At 52.2% G+C, this 19,750-nt stretch overlaps 1 protein-coding gene across 1 annotated transcript in view; it reads right to left on the reverse strand.

Annotated features, from left to right (window-relative positions):
- ITGA1 (integrin subunit alpha 1) overlaps positions 1-19,750 on the reverse strand; it is a 115,598-nt gene that overhangs the window by 47,715 nt on the left and 48,133 nt on the right. Inside the window, exons 6-9 of the mRNA XM_064176482.1 lie at positions 18,492-18,619; positions 6,645-6,793; positions 5,526-5,676; positions 2,211-2,376 (exon numbers count right to left, since the gene is read on the reverse strand). Coding sequence (XP_064032552.1) covers positions 2,211-2,376; positions 5,526-5,676; positions 6,645-6,793; positions 18,492-18,619 — 594 coding nt within the window. The remainder of the gene's footprint in view (positions 1-2,210; positions 2,377-5,525; positions 5,677-6,644; positions 6,794-18,491; positions 18,620-19,750) is intronic.

Below are 19,750 nucleotides of genomic sequence, written 5' to 3' on the forward strand. Positions count from 1 at the left end.
CAAGCACAACTCCAGGCTGGGCAGTGGGTGGCTGGAGAGCAGCCCTGAGGAGAAGGACTTGGGGGTGCTGCTGGAGGAGAAGCTCAGCAGGAGCCAGCAGTGTGCACTTGCAGCCCAGAGAGCCAAGCAGAGCCTGGGCTGCAGCAGCAGCAGTGTGGCCAGCAGGGCCAGGGAGGGGATTCTGCCCTACTACTGTGCCCTGCTGAGACCCCACCTGGAGTCCTGCATCCAGCTCTGGAGGGCTGTGGAGATGCTGGAGAGTGTCCAGAGCAGGGCCAGGAGGATGCTGAGAGGCTGCAGCAGCTCTGCTGTGAGCACAGCCTGAAAGAGTTGGGGCTGTGCAGGCTGCAGCAGAGGAGGCTCCCAGGTGACCTTCTTGTGGCCTGCCAGGGTCTGAAGGGGGCTCCAAAACAGCTGGGGAGGGACTTTTGCGGCTGTGAGGGAGTGGCAGGAGTGCGGGGAATGGAGCAAAGGTGGAGGTGGGGAGAGTGAGGCTGGAGGTGAGGAGGAAGTTGTTGGTGATGAGAGTGGTGAGAGGCTGGAATGGGTTGCCCAGGGAGGTGGTTGAGGCCCCATGGCTGGAGGTGTTTGAGGCCAGGCTGGCTGAGGCTCTGGCCAGCCCCATCTAGTGTGAGGTGTCCCTGCCCATGGCAGGGGAGTTGGAACTGGATGATGCTTCCAACCCTGACTGCTTCGTGATTCACTTCCCTGATGACATTTCCAGGGTAGCCTGGGAGCAGACCAGCCCACCAGACCTTCACAAGGAGCACTCAACCACTTGACAAAACACCAGCAATAAGTCACCTGCTGCTGGGCTCCTGTCGAGTCACTGAAGAAAGTCAGGAAGATTCCCCTGTGACTTTCTGGGCAGAGGACTGCAGCTCCTAAGGCTGTCCCTGAGGCTTGATAACCTTGGGCAGCTGAGATTTTCCTGTCTTGTCTCTTTTTGCAAGGGTTCATGTGAGTGTCAACTGTTTTCCACTTAGAGCTCCCCTGCCCACAAATCTTTAGCTGCTGGGACGCAGCGCCAGGCTGCTGTCTTATTGTTCACTTGGCTCGAGTGGAAAATGGATGAGCCATATTAATCAAACATTCCAAGCATATTTAACATCAGCCCGAGGTCAAATCTGATCGGTTTTAGCTGTGGGACAGCTCTGAGATAGGATCTGGAAATGGAAACTCTGTTAGTTGACGATGCCAGTGAACACAGACCTCAGTATCTGCATTGGTTACATGTACCAGGGGCAAATGGCATTCTCAACACCCTCCACTATCATATGTCAGACACTCACTCAGGTCACACAGGAACATATCCAGACAGGCCATGGAAGCCTCCAGAGAAGGGGGCTCCACAACCTCTCTGTGCAGCTCTGTGATCCTTACAGTCAAGAAGTTCTTCCTCATGCTGAGGTGCAACTCCCTGTGCTGCAGTTTGTACCCATTGCTCCTCGTCCTGTCACAGGACACAACTGAGAGGGGTTTGTCTCCTCCCTCCTGCCCCCCAGCCCTCAGACATTTATAAGCAATGATCAGATCCCCTCTCAGTCTTCTCTTCACCAGGCCAAACAGCCCCAGGTCCCTCAGCCTCTCCTCACAGGCCACTGCTCCAGTCCCTTCAGCATCTTCGTAGCTATCATGAGGATAACGTTCTTGATTCAGAGGCTCGTGATGAGCACTCAGTGGTGAACAGGAGTCAATTCACAGATTTAAAGCATCTCATTTAGCTTTGCAGGTGTTCTCTGCAGTGAAACCTCACTGCCCACAGGCAGGCTGGGCTCTGCAGAGGGCAAGTGGCAAGCTGCCCTTTGCTGTGAGCCACACTGCACTGCTTGCTGGCAGCAATGCACTGATGTGCGCCAACCTGCTTTGCATCTCCCATGTTTTTACCACACAAAAGCCTGGCTGGGGCACTTAGTGCCATGGTCTGGTTGATTGGCCAGGGATGGGCGATAGGCTGGGCTGGAGGAGCTTGGAGGTCTCTTCCAGCCTGGCTGATCCTATGGTTCTCTGATAACCCCTCTGAATATATCTCACATCATTACACTAGACATCAGAAACACAGATCAAAACATTGCTGTGAGCAGAGTGGGACAAAATGCCTGCATAACACAGGCAGCACAATGCACTGCAAGGGAAGACAGAGCCAGGTGGCCTTCTGTGTGCTTCAGCTGTAAGGCAGCATGCAGCAAAGAAATTGGATATTGCCATACCTTCCAGGGCAAATATTCTCTCTCCAAGTGCTTCAACAATAGTGACAAGAGCTAACTCATCTGACACATTGAAGAAGTGCTTTTCAGTGGGTTTGCTGGCAATTGATTTGATTTCCTCTACAAATTTCTCAGTGCTTAGATTTCCTCTGCTGTAGCTGCCCAGAATCTAAAGAGGATATAAAAAAAAAAAATCAAGAAGAAGTCAAGGATAAATTTTACAATGCATTTAAAATCACAGATCTCAGACAGGCAGCCAGAGAATGTCAGAAAATCATATCTTAGAGCTCATTTGCTCTGTTAAAACCTCCCTCTCCTCCCAGAGATCTGTTCTAAGATTCTGTGGTTTGTTGAAGGAAGCCTTAATTTAGGAAATAAAACCCAACAGAGCACCACTGAAATCAGAGTACACAGCTGCACTGGCTCCTGCACTGACACTGCCAGCTCTCCTCCAAACACAGAATCACAGAATCACAGAATCAAGCAGGCTGGCAGAGAGCTCCAAGCTCACCCAGCCCAACCTAGCACCCAGCCCTGCCCAACCAACCAGACCATGGCACTAAGTGCCCCAGCCAGGATTGGCTGCAACACCTCCAGCCACGGGCACTCCACCACCTCCCTGGGCAGCCCATTCCAGTGCCAATCACTCTCTCTGACAACAACTTCCTCCTCACAGCCAGCCTGGACTTGCCCTGGCTTGAGACTGTGTCCCCTTGTTCTGGTGCTGGCTGCCTGGCAGCAGAGCCCAACCCCACCTGGCTACAGCCTCCCTGCAGGCAGCTGCAGACAGCAATGAGCTCTGCCCTGAGCCTCCTCTGCTGCAGGCTGCAGCCCCCCAGCTCCCTCAGCCTCTCCTCACAGGGCTGTGCTCCAGGCCCCTCCCCAGCCTTGCTGCCCTGCTCTCAACACCTTCCAGCACCTCAACATCTGTCTCTTCAATTGATGAGCCCAGAACTGGACACAGCACTCAAGGTACAAGCAGTCACCTACACGTTATTGAGGTGTAGAACCAGTCCTCCTATCTGCCCTATGAATATGTATAACAACAACATTTGCATTCAGTGTTAACAGCTCCAACACCACACCAGACTTTAGATTTGGTTTGCAATCTGAACATCATTGCTGTAAAATACTTCATGATGGCTTAGAACAAAAAGACTCATTTCTACACCACCTGCAGTCCTGGGGGCAGTTCTGCAGCCCCCAGCACAAGCAGCACATGGAAGTGTTGGAGGCAGTGCAGAGGAGGCCACCAAGATGCTGAGAGGGCTGCAGCAGCTCTGCTCTGAGCACAGGCTGAGAGAGTTGGGGCTGTGCAGCCTGGAGAGGAGAAGGCTTGGAGGAGACCTTGGAGTGGCCTTGCAGGATCTGCAGGGGGCTGCAGGAGGGCTGGGGAGGGACTATTGACAAGGTCTGGTAATGACAGGAGGAGGAGGAATGGGTTTGAACTGGCAGAGGGGAGATTGAAACTGGATGTTAGGAAAGGGTTCTTTGCAGTGAGGGTGGTGAGACACTGGCACAGGTTGCCCAGGGAGGTTGTGGAGCACAGAAGCATCAAAGATCACATTGGGTGCTTCTGTGCTCCACAACCTCCCTGGAGATGTTCAGGACCAGGTTGGATGAGTCCTTGAGTGACCTGTTCTAGTGGGAGGTGTCCCTGCCCATGTCAGGGGATTGGAACTGGCTGAGCTTTGAGGTCCCTTCCAATCTAAACCATTCTACAATTCTACAGTTACAGTATCACAGTATCATCAGGGTTGGAAGAGACCTCACAGATCATCAAGTCCAACCCTTTACCACAGAGCTCAACAAACATTTTTCATAGTAAAAAGTGCTCTTTCTGCTTACCATGCCTTGAAGATCTAAACTCCTGTGTTCTTGGACACTGGAGCAACTAAAATCTGCTTCTAGTCAGGGATTTTACTGCTAAAAATTTGTATCAGCTTCAAGAATGACTTTTCCTTTAGTGATCCCAAGCTTTGCAAAGGAAATCACTGAAAATCTGTGCTGTGGAATTCAACTTTTCCCTCAATGTCTTTCTTTAAATGAAAGGGAACAACTTTGTGGACAGTGGACAGGTCTATACTGTCTCATCATAGCAAAGTGAAGAAAGCTATGAGCACCTCTGTTATGGGTGTGCTGGAAGGTGTCCAGAGAAGGCCCATGAGGATGGGCAGAGAGCTGAGTTGCTCTGCTATGAGGAGAGACTGAGCGAGCTGGGGTTGTTCAGTATGGAGAGGAGAAGGCTCCCAAGTGACTTTCTTGTGGCCTTCCAGGATCTTAAGGGGGCTAAAAGAAAGCTGGGGAGGGACTTTTTAGGCTGTCAGGGAGTGATAGGGTTGAGGGGAATGGAGCAAAGCTGGAGGTGGGGAGATTCAGAGTGGATGTTAGGAAGAAGTTGTTCAGCATCAATGTACTGAGAGCCTGGAATGGGTTGCCTAGTGAGGTGGTGGAAGCCTCCTCCCTGGAGGTGTTTCAGGCCAGGCTGGCTGAGGCTGTGGGCAGTCTGCTCTAGTGTGAGGTGCCCCTGGGTATGTCAGGGGGGCTGGAAGTGGCTGACCCTTGTGGTGCCTTCCAACCCTGTCTGATTCTATGAGTACGTGATTCCATTCTATGACTCTGTGACTCCAGGATCCCACAATTCTGTGACTCCAGGATCCCACAATTCTGTGATTCCAGGATCCCATTATTCTATGATTCCAGGATGCTGTGATTCTGTGATTCTTTGGATGGAGAGCCAACAATCCAACATGCCTTCAAAATTAGCAGCAGAAAACAGATCATTTGAGTATAGAATAAACAAACACAGTGGAGAGGTCACCCCAAATCTACCATTAATGTTTCTTGATAGAGGTTAGCCTCCATCATGTTCATGCTCTCACTCAGCTACTAAGTTTGCTCAACCAAAAAATGATAATTTTAGGACACCAGCACAGGGAGCAACCATAATAGATCTGTTTGTTGCTAGCTGTTTTTAGGGGGGCTCTTGGGGGGGGGTGGGTGCTAAAGTAAGTAAAGTGCCTGTAGAAACTGCTCAGCTTTGGAGTTGTGTGCTCTGTTCAACACTGCTTTTAAAGAAATTGTTTGATTTCATAATGCCCTTCAAAGTCTTTCTCCTTTTCCTCACACACTACAAAACCACAAGGCAAAAATCTGGATATTTTTCTTTTCAGCCTCTTTCTTGCCTCCCTTTTCCCTCTGAAATGATTATTTCCATAAAGATTCTGTGAAATTAACTTTCCTCTCCTGCCAGCATTTGCATTTGCCAGGTGAAGCAGGCTTTTAAGGCTCTGAGTTCTCCCATTGCGTTTCACTTACAGCGATGGCAAACCTCTGAATGCCTTCATCTTCACAATCATCAATCACTTCTTTTAATCTGTAGTTGTCATGTGATTCCCCATCAGTCACAATAACCATTACCTTCTGCACTCCTCTTCTGGCACCATGAGCCTCGGTAAAAGCCTCTTCCCTAAAGGCAGCAGAAAGCACATGGAGAAAGACAACGCCAGCGTTTAGGACAAGCATCATATTTGCATAGTTAACCATAAACTGAAAGGCTTCACATTGACTAAGGAGCTGGAAAAGGAGATTGACCATGAACAAACACAAACAACAGCAACTGGCAACACTCTAAAGTCATAGAATCAGAATCAGGAAGGGTTGGAAGGGATCACAAGGACCATCCAGCTCCGACCTGCCTGCCATGGGCAGGGACAACCTACCCCAGCAAAAGCAGAATGCACAGCAGAGCAAGAGAGGGGATTCTTCTTTGGACTAGATGATTGGATAGGGCTGGGTGCTAGGTTGGACTGGATGATCTTGGAAGTCTCTTCCAACCTGGTTGATTCTATGATTCTATGGTTTCCCTTGGCTCTCCCCAGACCCCACCTGCACTCCTGGGGGCAGTTCTGGAGCCCCCAGCACAAGCAGAACATGGAACTGTTTGAGCCAGTGCAGAGGAGGCCACCAAGATGCTTGGAGCGCTGCAGCAGCTCTGCTCTGAGCACAGGCTGAGAGAGTTGGGGCTGTGCAGCCTGGAGAGGAGAAGGCTTGGAGGAGAGCTTGGAGTGGCCTTGCAGGTTCTGCAGGGGGCTGCAGGAGGGCTGGGGAGGGACTATTGACAAGGTCTGGTAATGACAGGAGGAGGAGGAATGGGTTTGAACTGGCAGAGGGGATCCTAACTGGATGTTGGGAAAGGGTTCTTTGCAGTGAGGGTGGTGAGACACTGGCACAGGTTGCCCAGGGAGGTGCTCAGGACCAGATTGGATGAGTCCTTGACCCACATGTTCCAGTGGGAGCTGTCCCTGCCCATGTCAGGGGGTTGGAACTGGCTGAGCTTTGAGGTCCCTTCCAACCTAAACCATTCCATGGTTCTAGGGTTGCCTCCCTGCCCGCTTATGTTTGTTTCCCCTGCAGGAAGATGCTCTGTGAGTGTACCTTGCTGTGTCTATGCCCAGCGCTGTCATGGTCTGTGTGCCGCCTCGCTGGCGTATTCTTGTGGCTGCAGCCATCACTTCTTCTGTGGTGGAGTATGTATTGAGGTAAAACTCATGGACTACAGTCTGTCCATACTGCACAACTCCAACCTGAAACACAGACTCAGTGTTAACAGTCAGGCTACCTGGAAAGCAAGCAGGCATCTCCTGCAGCAGACTAAATCCCCACCCACAAACTCTGCCTGTTTGCCTCCACATGGAACACCTACAAGCATTTGAGCAAGCCTGGCTGGAGCAATCTCCAGCTCATGACACACTCTGAGGTTTCTCAACTCTGTTCATTAAAAATTGAGGGCAGCCTCAGCGAGTCTGCAGAGGGCACCAAGCTGTGTGGCACAGTCACTTGCTAGAGAGCAGGGATCCATCCAGAGGGAGCTGGGCAGGTTGCAGAGGTGTGCCCAGGCCAACCTCATGGCATTCAACAGGGCCAAGTGTAAGGTCCTGCACCTGGGTGGGTGCAATCCCAAGCACAGCTCCAGGCTGGGTGGGGAATGGCTGAGAGCAGCCCTGAGGAACAGGCCCTGGGGGTCTGGGCTGATGCAAAGCTCCACAGGAGCCTGCAGTGTGAGTGCAGCCCAGACACAACCCTGTGCTGGGCTGCAGCCAGAGCAGTGTGGGCAGCAGGGCAAGGGAGGGGATTCTGCCCCTTGGCTCTGCTCTCCTCACACCCCACCTGCAGTCCTGGGGGCAGCTCTGCAGCCCCCAGCACAAGCAGCACATGGAAGTGTTGGAGCCAGTGCAGAGGAGGCCACCAAGATGCTGAGAGGGCTGCAGCAGCTCTGCTGTGAGCACAGGCTGAGAGAGTTGGGGCTGTGCAGCCTGGAGAAGAGAAGGCCTGGGGGAGACCTTGGAGTGGCCTTGCAGGATCTGCAGGGGGCTGCAGGAGGGCTGGGGAGGGACTATTGACAAGGTCTGGTAATGACAGGAGGAGGAGGAATGGGTTTGAACTGGCAGAGGGGAGATTGAACCTGGATGTTAGGAAGAAGTTGTTTGCAGGGAGAGTGGTGAGACACTGGCACAGGTTGAGGGTAGTGAGACAGTGGCACAGATTGAGGGTGGTGAGACACTGGCACAGGTTGCCCAGGGAGGTTGTGGAGCACAGAAGCATCAAAGATCACATTGGGTGCTTCTGTGCTCCTCAACCTCCCTGGAGATGTTCAGGACCAAGTTGGATGAAGTATTGATTCACTTGTTATAGTGGGAGGTGTCCCTGCCTTTGGCAGGGTGTTGGCACTGGCTGAGATTTGAGGTCCCTTCCACCCTAAACCATTCTATGAGTCTATGAGAAATGGGAACAAAGCCAAACCCAGGCTCAGCTCCTTGTTCTTCCTGATTAGTAGTAATCTGAGCTGCTGCTCTGCTCTCCTCTAAGCCAAGGCACTGCCCCAGCAGCCAGCCATGACTCCTCAGGACGTTCTCCTTTGTAGCATGTTGGGCTGTGATTCACTCATAACCCTCTTAATTCCAACCTAATACAATATTCTCACATCTGATAGTTTATTTACCCTCGCCTAGAAATAACATTGTAAAGACAAATTTAGACACCAACCCACCCCCCACCCCACCAAAGGTGAGAGGAAGATGCAAGTATCCTTATAGTGATGAAGATACTAGGACACAGCAGGACATGATCCTTCTCCCAGCCATCAGCAAGCTGACATAGGGCACCTGGCAGTGCCATGGGGGACAGCATGAATAAAATGGTTGGACTGGATGATCTTGGAGGTGTCTTCCAACCTGGTTGATTCTACTGACAAAGCTGGAGAAAGGCCTGGAACACAAAGCCTGTGAGGAGAGGCTGAGGGAGCTGGGGGTGTGCAGCCTGCAGAAGAGGAGGCTCAGGTCAGAGCTCATTGCTGCCTGCAGCTGCCTGCAGGGAGGCTGTAGCCAGGTGGGGTTGGGCTCTGCTGCCAGGTGAGCTTGGAGCTCTCTTCCAACCTGCCTGATTCTATGATTCTATGACTGCAGTATTATGCAGCATATAAGCCTCACTCCTTCATTATTAAAAGAACTCCAGCACTTAGGTACTGAAGATCAATAAGCCCTCTGGGTTCTTTATGCCATCCTATTATTTGGACACTGTCTTAGCATGCACTTTGCAGCTGCACCACAGGTGTTTGCTCAAGCATTCACAGACATGGATACTGCACCATGTTTGCTTGCTTGTAGAGTGAGGGTCACAGCTGGAGAAATACCTGATGCTAAAATGCAATATCACAAACATTATGAAAAGCTACTTACATACAACTTGGTTATCATGGTATGTGCTAGCAATATATAGAATCATACAAACACTCCACCACCTCCCTGGGCAGCCCATTCCAATGCCAATCACTCTCTCTGACAGGAACTTCCTCCTCATATCCAGCCTAGACCTGCCCTGGCACAGATTCAGGCTGTGTCCCCTTCTTCTGTCCCTGGCTGCCTGGCAGCAGAGCCCAACCCCACCTGGCTACAGCCTCCCTGCAGGCAGCTGCAGACAGCAATGAGCTCTGCCCTGAGCCTCCTCTGCTGCAGGCTGCACACCCCCAGCTCCCTCAGCCTCTCCTCACAGGGCTCTGCTCCAGGACCCTCCCCAGCCTTGCTGCCCTCCTCTAAACACCTTCCAGCACCTCAGCAGCTCTCTGCAATGGAGGATCCCAGAACTGGACACAGCACTCAAGGGGTGTCCTGAGCAGTGCTGAGCACAGGGGCACAAGAACCTCCCTTGTCCTGCTGCCCACACTGCTCCTGAGCCAGCCCAGGATGCCATTGGCTTTGCTGCCCACCTGGGCACTGCTGCCTCCTCTTCAGCTCCTCTCTCCCAGCACCCCCAGCTCCCTCTCTGCCTGGCTGCTCTCAGCCACTCTGGCCTCAGCCTGTAGTGCTGCTTGGGGTTGTTGTGGCCAAGGTGCAGAACCCTGCCCTTGGCCTTGTTAATATATGCCATGTAATTTGTGTATGCTTCTGAAAGTACAACAGAATTTGGAAGAACTGATGTAAGCTCAAAGTCATGAGAAGTTGCTCCCTTTTAAGATGCTTTAGCTTTCTCCTGGAGACATGCCCTTACCCACCTGCCACTGAGAGCATCCAGAGCCTGCTCTTCTGGTGGCAGCAGCCCATTAATTCTGGGCAGTGTTTACACAAGAGGCTGGGGCACATGCTGCTGAGAGCCATCAAGTGGCATGGTCTAACACCCAGCTTCGAGATTAACCTTTTAACTCCTTGCCTTCAAAGCAACTGTTTTGTGGCCTGTGTCTAAGGGTCAATTACAAAGACCTAGTGCCATTTCCTACTAGTGGACAAAAGGTTTTCATTGGGTTTGGCCTTTTGGAGCAGGAGCCTCCTAAGTGGTCCCGGATCATAGAATCACAGAAGAATTTGGGTTGGAAGGGACCTCAAAGCCCAGCCAGTGCCAACACCCTGCCATAGGCAAGGACACCTCCTACTAGAACAGGTTGCTCAAGGCAGTATCCAACCCAGTTCTGACCACCCCCAGGGAGCTTGTGGAGCACAGAAGCACCCAATGTGATCAGAGATCACAAAGGGTGATTCTGTGCTCCACAATCTCCCTGGAAAACCTGTGCAGTGTCTCACCACCCTCACTGCAAAGAACCCTTTCCTAACATCCAGTTAGGATCCCCTCTGCCAGTTTAAACCCATTTTCCCTTGTCCTGTCATTACCAGACCTTGTCAATAGTCCCTCTCCAGCCCTTCTGCAGCCCCCTGCAGATCCTGCAAGGCCACTCCAAGGTCTCCTCCAAGCCTTCTCTTCTCCAGCCTGCACAGCCCCAACTCTCTCAGCCTGTGCTCAGAGCAGAGCTGCTGCAGCCCTCTCAGCATCTTGGTGGCCTCCTCTGCACTGGCTCCAACACTTCCATGTGCTGCTTGTGCTGGGGGCTGCAGAACTGCCCCCAGGACTGCAGGTGGGGTGTGAGGAGAGCAGAGCCAAGGGGCAGAATCCCCTCCCTTGCCCTGCTGCCCACACTGCTCTTGCTTGTGTTGGGTGTCCCTGCCCATGGCAGAGGGGTTGGAGCTGGATGATCTCTTCCAACCTTCCAACCTTCACCAGTACTGCAGTCCATAAATGCAGTCAAAGACCACTGTATGGCAGGGAGCCTGGTGGTTTAGATTCACAGGCTACTTCTCTTCAGCTCTGAGGACTGTAGTGGTACCAGCAATTAACGCAGCCATTGACTCCTGCCCGTGTGGAAAGTATCTCACAGTGTTTTATGATTCCAGAGACCCACCTTGGTGTTCAGGCACTGGAATGAGCTGCCAGGGAGGTGGTGGAGTCATCCACCCTGGATGTGTTTAAGGGTGGTTTAGATGTGGTCTTGGGGATATGGTTTAAGGTGAATCTTGTAGAGTAGGATCGTAGATAGGGCTTGGTGCCCCTGAGGGTCTTTGCCAGTGTGGATGTTTCTGGTTCTGTGAGTTGTATCATTCCTTATTGGAAAGGAAACACTGTCCAGGATCACAGCAAGTAAACATTCTGAGCGCTTCCTTCTCAGGAAGTGAATGGGAAGAACATCTGAGTCTGGAAGCCTGCACTGCCTTGCACAGTTTGTAAAACCAGGAAGGAAGAGGGGCATGTGGTTATCTTATGGGATGCAATTGTTCTGTGGGACCTTTCCTCAGACCAACCTTTGGAAACACTGATCACAGGTCCCACGCATTTCGTGGAGTTGGAACTGAGCCATGGCTCAAAGCAGGGTAACCAAACGTCCCAGGCTGCCTTCAGGTTTGGGCTCCCCAGGTGAGGAGGGACAGGGATCTGCTGCAGAGAGTCCAGGAGAAGGACTCTTGGAATTGAATCTGTGAGTCTTGTACACAGTGCCAGAGCCTTCTGTCACTAAGAAATGGTTGCTGACCTTCCCTGACTACAGGCACTGGTGTAGCCTTCTTGATAATAGACACCAGAGACATGAGGATGAGGAGGGGACTGGAGCACTGCCTGATGAGGAGAGGCTGAGGGCCCTGGGGCTGCTTAGTCTGGAGAGGAAAAGACTGAGAGGGGATTGAATCAATGTCTGTAACTATCTGAGGGCTGGGGGTCAGGAGGGGGGGACAGGCTCTGCTCACTGCTCCCTGGCACAGGACAAGCAGCAGTGGATGGAAGCTGCAGCACAGGAGGTTCCAGCTCAGCACATGGGGGAACTTCTTGCCTGGAAGGGTCCCAGAGCCCTGGCACAGGCTGCCCAGAGAGGCTTTGGAGTCTCCTTCTGTGGAGCCTTTCCAGGCCTGTCTGGATGTGTTCCTGTGTGCCCTGAGCTGGATTGTTTAGTCCTGCTCTGGCAGGGGGGTTGGACTGGATGAGCTCTTTGGGTCCCTTCCGATCCCTGACATCTGTGAGCCTGTGAGAACTAACAAAATACTGCTAGGGGTGCAGGTTCCAATCATTTGTATAATCAAAGAACTCAGTCCCTCTTTTGAAATCAGTTATACCCTTGTGATAGTTTGAAGCTAGCTGGAATGTTTTGGTGAGAAAAATTAGACTATAGGCTGTGAAAAAGAAGCAGTGGTGATGTCTGCTGCACTCATAGGCTTGCTGAGATGGATAAGAACAAGAACACAAACATAGATAACAGAGCTTCTCTCTGGCTCTGGCTGCCTCCCTTCTCTCCCTAACCTGCTGTCTGTGTAACTAACCCTTCTGCTTCCTAATCCCCCTGGCTAACCCTCCAAACTCACCTTGAATGTAAGACAAAGTCTAGGGTAAGGCAGAGGTGTGGGAGGAGGTGGAAGGGTGCTTGGGAGCCCCTCCTGGGCACTCTGGTTTCTGGCAGGGCTGTTGTGTTGCTGTATCACTTCTAACTTGTCTCTTTGTGTCTCCAGCTGTAGGTACTGTAAATACCTGCTTGTATCTTGTGCTGAGCTGTGACTATAGAGCTCCATTCTCTACTTTCCAGCTTGGCTGAGTCCAGCCTGGGTGATTTCCAAAGTGTGGGGGGGCAGGGAGCACCCAAACCACCACAGACACTTTGGAACCGTTTGCTCAGCCCAGTTCTCTAACTCCTCCCTGGGACTGTGCCAAGCATGGCAAAGCACTGCTCGTGGCACTGCTTCATGTGCCTCAATCTCAGCTTGCACCATGTGGCCTCTTACAGGAGAGCTGACAGAAAGGGAGCTCCCAAAGGAACTGGAGCTAAAAAGCAGAGCTGTGTTTGGAGAGGGAGATACAGAAATTAAATTACATGGCAGATACAGCATCCATGGCAAACTGTGATGGTGCTTAATTTTAACTTGTCTATTTCTGTCTCTGGCTGTAAATATTTGTAGTATACTGAAAATGCCTCCTTGTATGTTGTGCTGAGCTGTGCATATAAAGCTTTGTTCTAATTTCCAGCTGCTGAGTCTAGTCTGGGTGATTTTCTTAAGTGTGGGGGGGCAAAGAGCGCCAAACCATCACAATCCTATGATGGGTAGCTTCAGCCTGGAGGTGAGGAGGAAGTTGTTGAGCATGAGAGTGGTGAGAGGCTGGAATGGGTTGCCCAGGGAGGTGGTTGAGGCCCCATGGCTGGAGGTGTTTGAGGCCAGGCTGGCTGAGGCTGTGTGCAGCCTGCTCTAGGGTAGGGTGTCCCTGGGCATGGCAGGGGGTTGGCACTGGCTGCTCCTTGTGGTCCCTTCCAGCCCTGACTGATTCTGTGATGATTCTGTGAGACAGCAATGAAGGGTTCAGCTTGTGGAGGCCTTCAGCTAGTGGGAAACAATGTCTGACACCTCTCTGCCATGCAAACCTACTTCTAGGGGACAGTGACCCAGCTGAGACTGCATCCCTCCACTGAGCCCCTACGAACAGCACTTAGAGGCACTGCCTGTCCTGATCTGCCAGTGCAGCTGAAACCTGGACACAGAAACACACTCTGCTGCACTCCAGAAGCCTCTCATATTTTTCCCAGCACTACTGACCATAATCTATTGAACATATTTGCAGCTCCCCAGTTTGTGTTCCCTTCCCTAGCATTCCATGGCTTTTATATTACACAGGGGAATCATTCTGCAATTGTCCCCAGTTCCTGTGAAAATAAAGCCCAGCACCGAAGCACAGGCGAGGGGAGAACTGCTCTGCTTTGGGACAGAGCGTGTAATGAGAACAGTTACTTAGGGTTGTTCTGCCACTGAAAGCAGCCCTTTTGCTTGGAAAGCATGCTGCAGCTTTCTCAATAAATTATTGAGGTAATCTATTGGGTAAATCAAAACAAACCAAACAACAAGCAAAACCAAAACCACCCCAAAAAGAGCAACATTCACCAAACCACCCAAAGAGCAGGAGCAGCAACAAACACTAAATGAAAGGAAAACCATTTAGTATGTGGAAATTACATGCTAGTGCTTTCAGTTTTGGGGTGCAGAGGAAAATCAGATCTGGAGCCCCCACTGCAAGAAGGGTTGGAAGGGACCACAAGGATCAGCCAGTTCCACCCCCCCTGCCATGCCCAGGGACACCCTAACCTAGAGCTCCCTCAGCCTCTCCTCACAGGGCTCTGCTCCAGGCCCCTCCCCAGACTTGCTGCCCTTCTCCAAACACCTTCCAGCACCTCAACATCTCTCTGCAATTGAGGAGCCCAGAACTGGATACAGCACTCCAGGTGTGTCCTGAGCAGTGCTGAGCACAGGGGCACAAGAACCTCCCTTGTCCTGCTGCCCACACTGCTCCTGAGCCAGCCCAGGATGCCATTGGCTCTGCTGCCCACCTGGGCACTGCTGCCTCAGCTTCAGCTCCTCTCTCCAGCACCCCCAGCTCCCTCTCTGCCTGGCTGCTCTCAGCCACTCTGGCCCCAGCCTGCAGTGCTGCTTGGGGTTGTTGTGCCCAAAGTGCAGAACCTGCCCTTGGCCTTGTTCAGTCTCATCCCTTTGGCCTCTGCCCACCCATGCAGCCTGGCCAGGTCCCTCTGCAGGGCTCTGCTACCCTCCAACAGACCATGAAAGGCCACAAGAAGGTCACCTGGGAGCCTCCTCTGCTCCAGCCTGCACAGCCCCAACTCTTTCAGGCTGTGCTCACAGCAGAGTTGCTGCAGCCTCTCAGCATCCTCCTGGCCCTGCTCTGGACACTCTCCAGCATCTCCACAGCCCTCTTGTCCCAGGGGCTCCAGAGCTGGATGCAGGACTCCAGGTGGGGTCTCAGCAGAGCAGAGCAGAGGGGCAGAATCCCCTCCCTGGCCCTGCTGGCCACACTGCTGCTGCTGCAGCCCAGGCTCTGCTTGGCTCTCTGGGCTGCAAGTGCACACTGCTGGCTCCTGCTGAGCTTCTCCTCCAGCAGCACCCCCAAGTCTCTCCTCAGGGCTGCTCTCCAGCCTGGCATTGCCCAGCCTGGATTGGTGCTTGGCATTGCCCCAGGGAAGGAAATAATTCTCAAAAGAATTATGTCATACATTTCAGCTTTCTACATCTGAACCTGTTGGCTTTCACTTCCAAATCTGCCAAACATGGGATGCTGAGGAATTTCTGTCTGGGCATGTCACAGACCTAATGCCCATTGTTCATGGAGGTGGTAGAGCAGAAAACAAATGGTCTTGCATGCCTCTAATCCAAACATGGTTCTGAACAAGTCCCACCCAAGCTCCTGAGGAGTCATTCTGTAATCACCTCATTCCTTCACTGCGCAAAACAATCCAAAGGCAGTGCAAGGCCACTCAGTGCTATGTGCTCAGCAGCCTCCAGGAGGAGAAGAGGAAAGTTAAGACTGCTCTGTCATTCTGCTCTTCCTGCTTCAACAGCTGTTTAAGCAGAGCTTCTGAGAAAGGAGAGAGTGTGGGTGGAAGAAATGGCATAAAAGTGTTACCACCTTTGCCTGTGTTAGGGCTCCCAAGAAGGGTGCTTGGAAGAGAGGAGAGAGATGGGACATATCCTGAGTAGGCATGGAAAAGTAGCACAACCTCAGAGCATTACAGCTAGAGTTTGCCTTCCACTTCCAGTTATTCAGCCTCTCTGCTCCTTATCCCATTCTTATCTCCCTCTCAAATGTTTCTGCTCTATAGCAACCAGATCTCAAAGCTAGCATTCCCAAGTGAGTAGGTGTAGATGTGAGAAGAGAGGTAGCTATGCCAAGCTGTGAGCAGAATGGATTTGCAGACCCCACCTGCAGTCCCGGGGGCAGTTCTGGATCACCTTGGGTGCTCTTGTGCTCCACAACCTCCCTGGAGATGTTCAGGACCAGGCTGGATGCTGCTTTGAGCAACCTGTTCTAGTGGGAGGTGTCCCTGCCTGTGGCACAGGGGGGTTGGCACTGGCTGATCTTTGAGGTCCCTTCCAGCCTAAACCATTCCATGATTCTATGAGCTGCTGCAGCACAGGCCAGCCAGGGACCTTTTGAGTGCAAGCTGAGCTGCACAGACCAGGCAGGGTTCCAAACCCACACAGAAGAGAGGTGTGGCAATGTGAAAATCCAGGAATTGCAGGGTGAGGAAGACGGGTGAGGGTGCAGCAGAGTTGATTGTTCTGTGTACTATTCCCATGAAGCCCTTTTTGGGCAGAAGGCAGGGATAATTTTCCACACAGCCACTGCCCCATGCTGGGAAATCCTGGCCCAAGTGTTTGCCCAAGGTGGCACCAGTCTGAGTGCACTGAAGGGGCCAGGAAGAATTTGGCAATGCTTCATAAAGCTGCTGCTAAACTTCTCAGAGCATTTTCTATCCTTTAACTCTACCAACATCTGGAAGAACACTGTGTTTAAAACAATAGGACATGATGGTAAAGGTGACAGCTCACCAGCAATTTCAGCTGACAGTCTTCAGTACAGTCAGCAGGGCAGCTGGTTGGTAACTCACAGATCACAGTTAAATGGGAATGTGACAGGAATACTCCACTGCACCTTCTCACAGGGTCCTTTGTGAAGGCAGCAGCTGAATCACAGGCTCATAGAAATAGTCAGGGTGGGAAGGGGTCGTGAGGATCACAGAAGCATAGAATCAGAAAGGCTGGAAGAGGCCTTCAGGCTCAGCCAGCCCAACCTAGCACCCAGCCCTGGCCAAGCAACCAGACCATGGCACTAAGTGCCCCAGCCAGGCTTTGCTTCAACACCTCCAGGCACAGCCACTCCACCACCTCCCTGGGCAGCCCATTCCAATGCCAATGCAATGCCAGTGCAATTCCAATCTACCCAGTTTCAGCTTTGTTCCACCCCCCCCAGTCCTATCACTGTCTGACAGCCTAAAAAGTTCCTCCCTCAGTTTCATGTAGCCCCCTTAAGATAGTGCAAGGCCACAATAAGGTCACCTGGGAGCCTTCTCTCCAGACTGAACAGCCCCAACTGCCTCAGTCTCTCCTCACAGGAGACAACCTGAAGCAGCAAATCCACTGCATGCTGGCTGACAGCATATCAAATATTGAAAAAAGATCCTAGAAAACCCTTGGGTGTAGCTGTCAATAAAGCACTCTGTGTTAAAATCCATCCCAGCATCTATGTTTTACCCTTTGCCTCACTTCTGGCATTGCTCTCTACATACTCTGTGGAACACAGCTCAGGTCTTCTGCTTGGGTAATGGCTTGTAGCTCTGACAACCTGGTGGAGCTGCTGGGGATCTGGACCTCTTCAGTCATCCCCTAAGTCCAGCTTCTGTCATTATCAACATGCAGCTTAACAGTCACTTAGAATCATAGAATCATAGAATCAAGCAGGTTGGAAGAGACCTCCAAGCTCATCCAGTCCAACCTAGCACCCAGCCCTAACCAATCAACCAGACCATGGCACCAAGTGCCTCATCCAGGCTTTTCTTGAAGACCCCCAGGCACAGCCACTCCACCACCTCCCTGGGCAGCCCATTCCAGTGCCAATCACTCTCTCTGTGAAGAACTTCTTCCTAACATCCAGCCTAGACCTACCCTGGCACAACTTGAGACTGTGTCCCCTTGTTCTATTGCTGGCTGCCTGGGAGAAGAGACCAACCCCCACCTGGCTACAATGTCCCTTCAGGTAGTTGTAGACAGTAATAAGATCACCCCTGAGCCTCCTCTTCTCCAGGCTGTACACCCCCAGCTCCCTCAGCCTCTCCTCATAGGATTTGTGCTCCAGGCCCCTCACCAGCTTTGTTGCCCTTCTCTGGACATGTTTCAGCACCTCAACATCTTTCTTGAATTGAGGGGCCCAGGACTTGTTAATTAGGACTTGTTAATTTCAGACTGGGTGTTAGGAGGAAGTTGTTGAGCAGGAGAGTGGTGAGAGGCTGGAATGGGTTGCCCAGGGAGGTGGTTGAGGCCCCAGGGCTGGAGGTGTTTGAGGCCAGGCTGGCTGAGGCTGTGTGCAGCCTGCTCTAGGGTAGGGTGTCCCTGGGCATGGCAGGGGGGGTTTGCACTGGCTGCTCCTTGTGCTCCCTTCCAGCCCTGCCTGATTCTGTGATTCGAGGATATCAACTGCTTAAAAGCTTTATGCTCAGTGCTCCACAGTTCAAAACACTGGAGGCTGCACTAAGAAGCTGAAACCTGGGGCTGTATGAGCTATGAATGTGTGCCTTGGAGGAGCTGAAATGGCCTTTGTGCTGCCGAGTAGGAAGGAAGATAAGAAGTGGTTGTGGAGAGGAAGGAAGCGGGAAAGGACAATGTACGAATGGCCTCACTTAGCGCACTTAACTTTTGCCTCTTAGGTTAGAAAGTTGGTTTCTCCAGACTGAGTGGTGGGGGGAAGGGAAAGTCTCCCTGACATTGCTTTTTTGGCAGCAGACACTGCCTTAGTTGTAGCTTCAGTCATGTTGTTTCAGTTCCTGTAAATCCTTGGAGCTGACGAGCTCCGTGGACGACGCTTGCAAGCCGTGGACTACAAATCCCTCTTCTCCCTGCAAATGAAGCAACCACAGAACATCTCCCACGTTACCTGTGTTTGCTGAGGACCTATATCCATGTTGTTCAGGAGGCTGTTTAGGAAGGCTGTGACACTCTCCCACGGATAGATGCTGTTGGAGCCATCGAGGACGATGACAATGTCCAGCTGGGTTTTACACGCTGCAACACAGATTGCCATGTCAGAATGGATGCAGGCAAGGATCAAACACATCTCACAGCTCAAGCTCCTTTTACTGACTAGTAACAAATGCCTCCTACAACAAGGCTGGACTCCCATGCTTGGTGCTAAATGTTGTTCATCTGCATTTGAACCCTATTTGACATAGGTTGTGTTGCTTCTATCGGCAAGGCATGACAGAGCCACACAATTAACCAGGCTGGAAAAGACCTTTGAGATCATGGAGTCCAGCCTGTCACCTAACCCAGGGGTCCTCAAACTACAGCCCACAGGCTGGATACGGCCCCCCAGGGTCCTCAATCTGACCCCCAGGGTCCTCAATCCGGCCTGACAGTATTAATAGATCCCCCTGGCCCCTCTGCTGGGGGTTGGAGGGGAACCCAAGCAGCCACTTCCTGCCACTTGATCCGCTCGGCAGCCTCCCAGGCACCCACCGGCACTGGGATGGAACCAAACCATGGTCTGGCCCCGACAGTGTCTGAGGGACAGTGACCAGCCCCTGCTTAAACAGTTTGAGGACCCCTGACCCAGCTTCATTGCCCTTCTCTGGACTCTGTCCCCAGCCTGTACTGCTGCTTGAGGTTATTGAGGCCAAAGTGCAGGATGTGGCATTTGGCTTTGTTAAAAACTCCTAGCATTGGACTGTGCCCATCTGTTGAGCCTGCCCAGGTCCCTCTGTAAGCTAAAATGTAAGAGTGAGATGAGAAGACCACACAACTGTCCAGAGAAGGGCAATGAAGCTGGTGAGGGGCCTGGAGCACAGCCCTGTGAGGAGAGGCTGAGGGAGCTGGGGGGGTGCAGCCTGCAGCAGAGGAGGCTCAGGGCAGAGCTCATTGCTGTCTGCAGCTGCCTGCAGGGAGGCTGTAGCCAGGTAGGGTTGGGCTCTGCTTCCATGCAACCAGCACCAGAACAAGGGGACACAGCCTGAAGCTGTGCCAGGGCAGGTCTAGGCTGGATGTGAGGAGGAAGTTGTTGTCAGAGAGAGTGATTGGCACTGGAATGGGCTACCCAGGGAGGTGGTGGAGTGGCTGTGGCTGGAGGTGTTGCAGCCAAGGCTGGCTGGGGCACTTAGTGCCATGGTCTGGTTGACTGGATAGGGCTGGGTGCTAGGT

This window comes from Pogoniulus pusillus, chromosome Z, assembly GCF_015220805.1.
Source record: "Pogoniulus pusillus isolate bPogPus1 chromosome Z, bPogPus1.pri, whole genome shotgun sequence".
In the NCBI taxonomy this organism is placed as follows: domain Eukaryota; kingdom Metazoa; phylum Chordata; class Aves; order Piciformes; family Lybiidae; genus Pogoniulus; species Pogoniulus pusillus.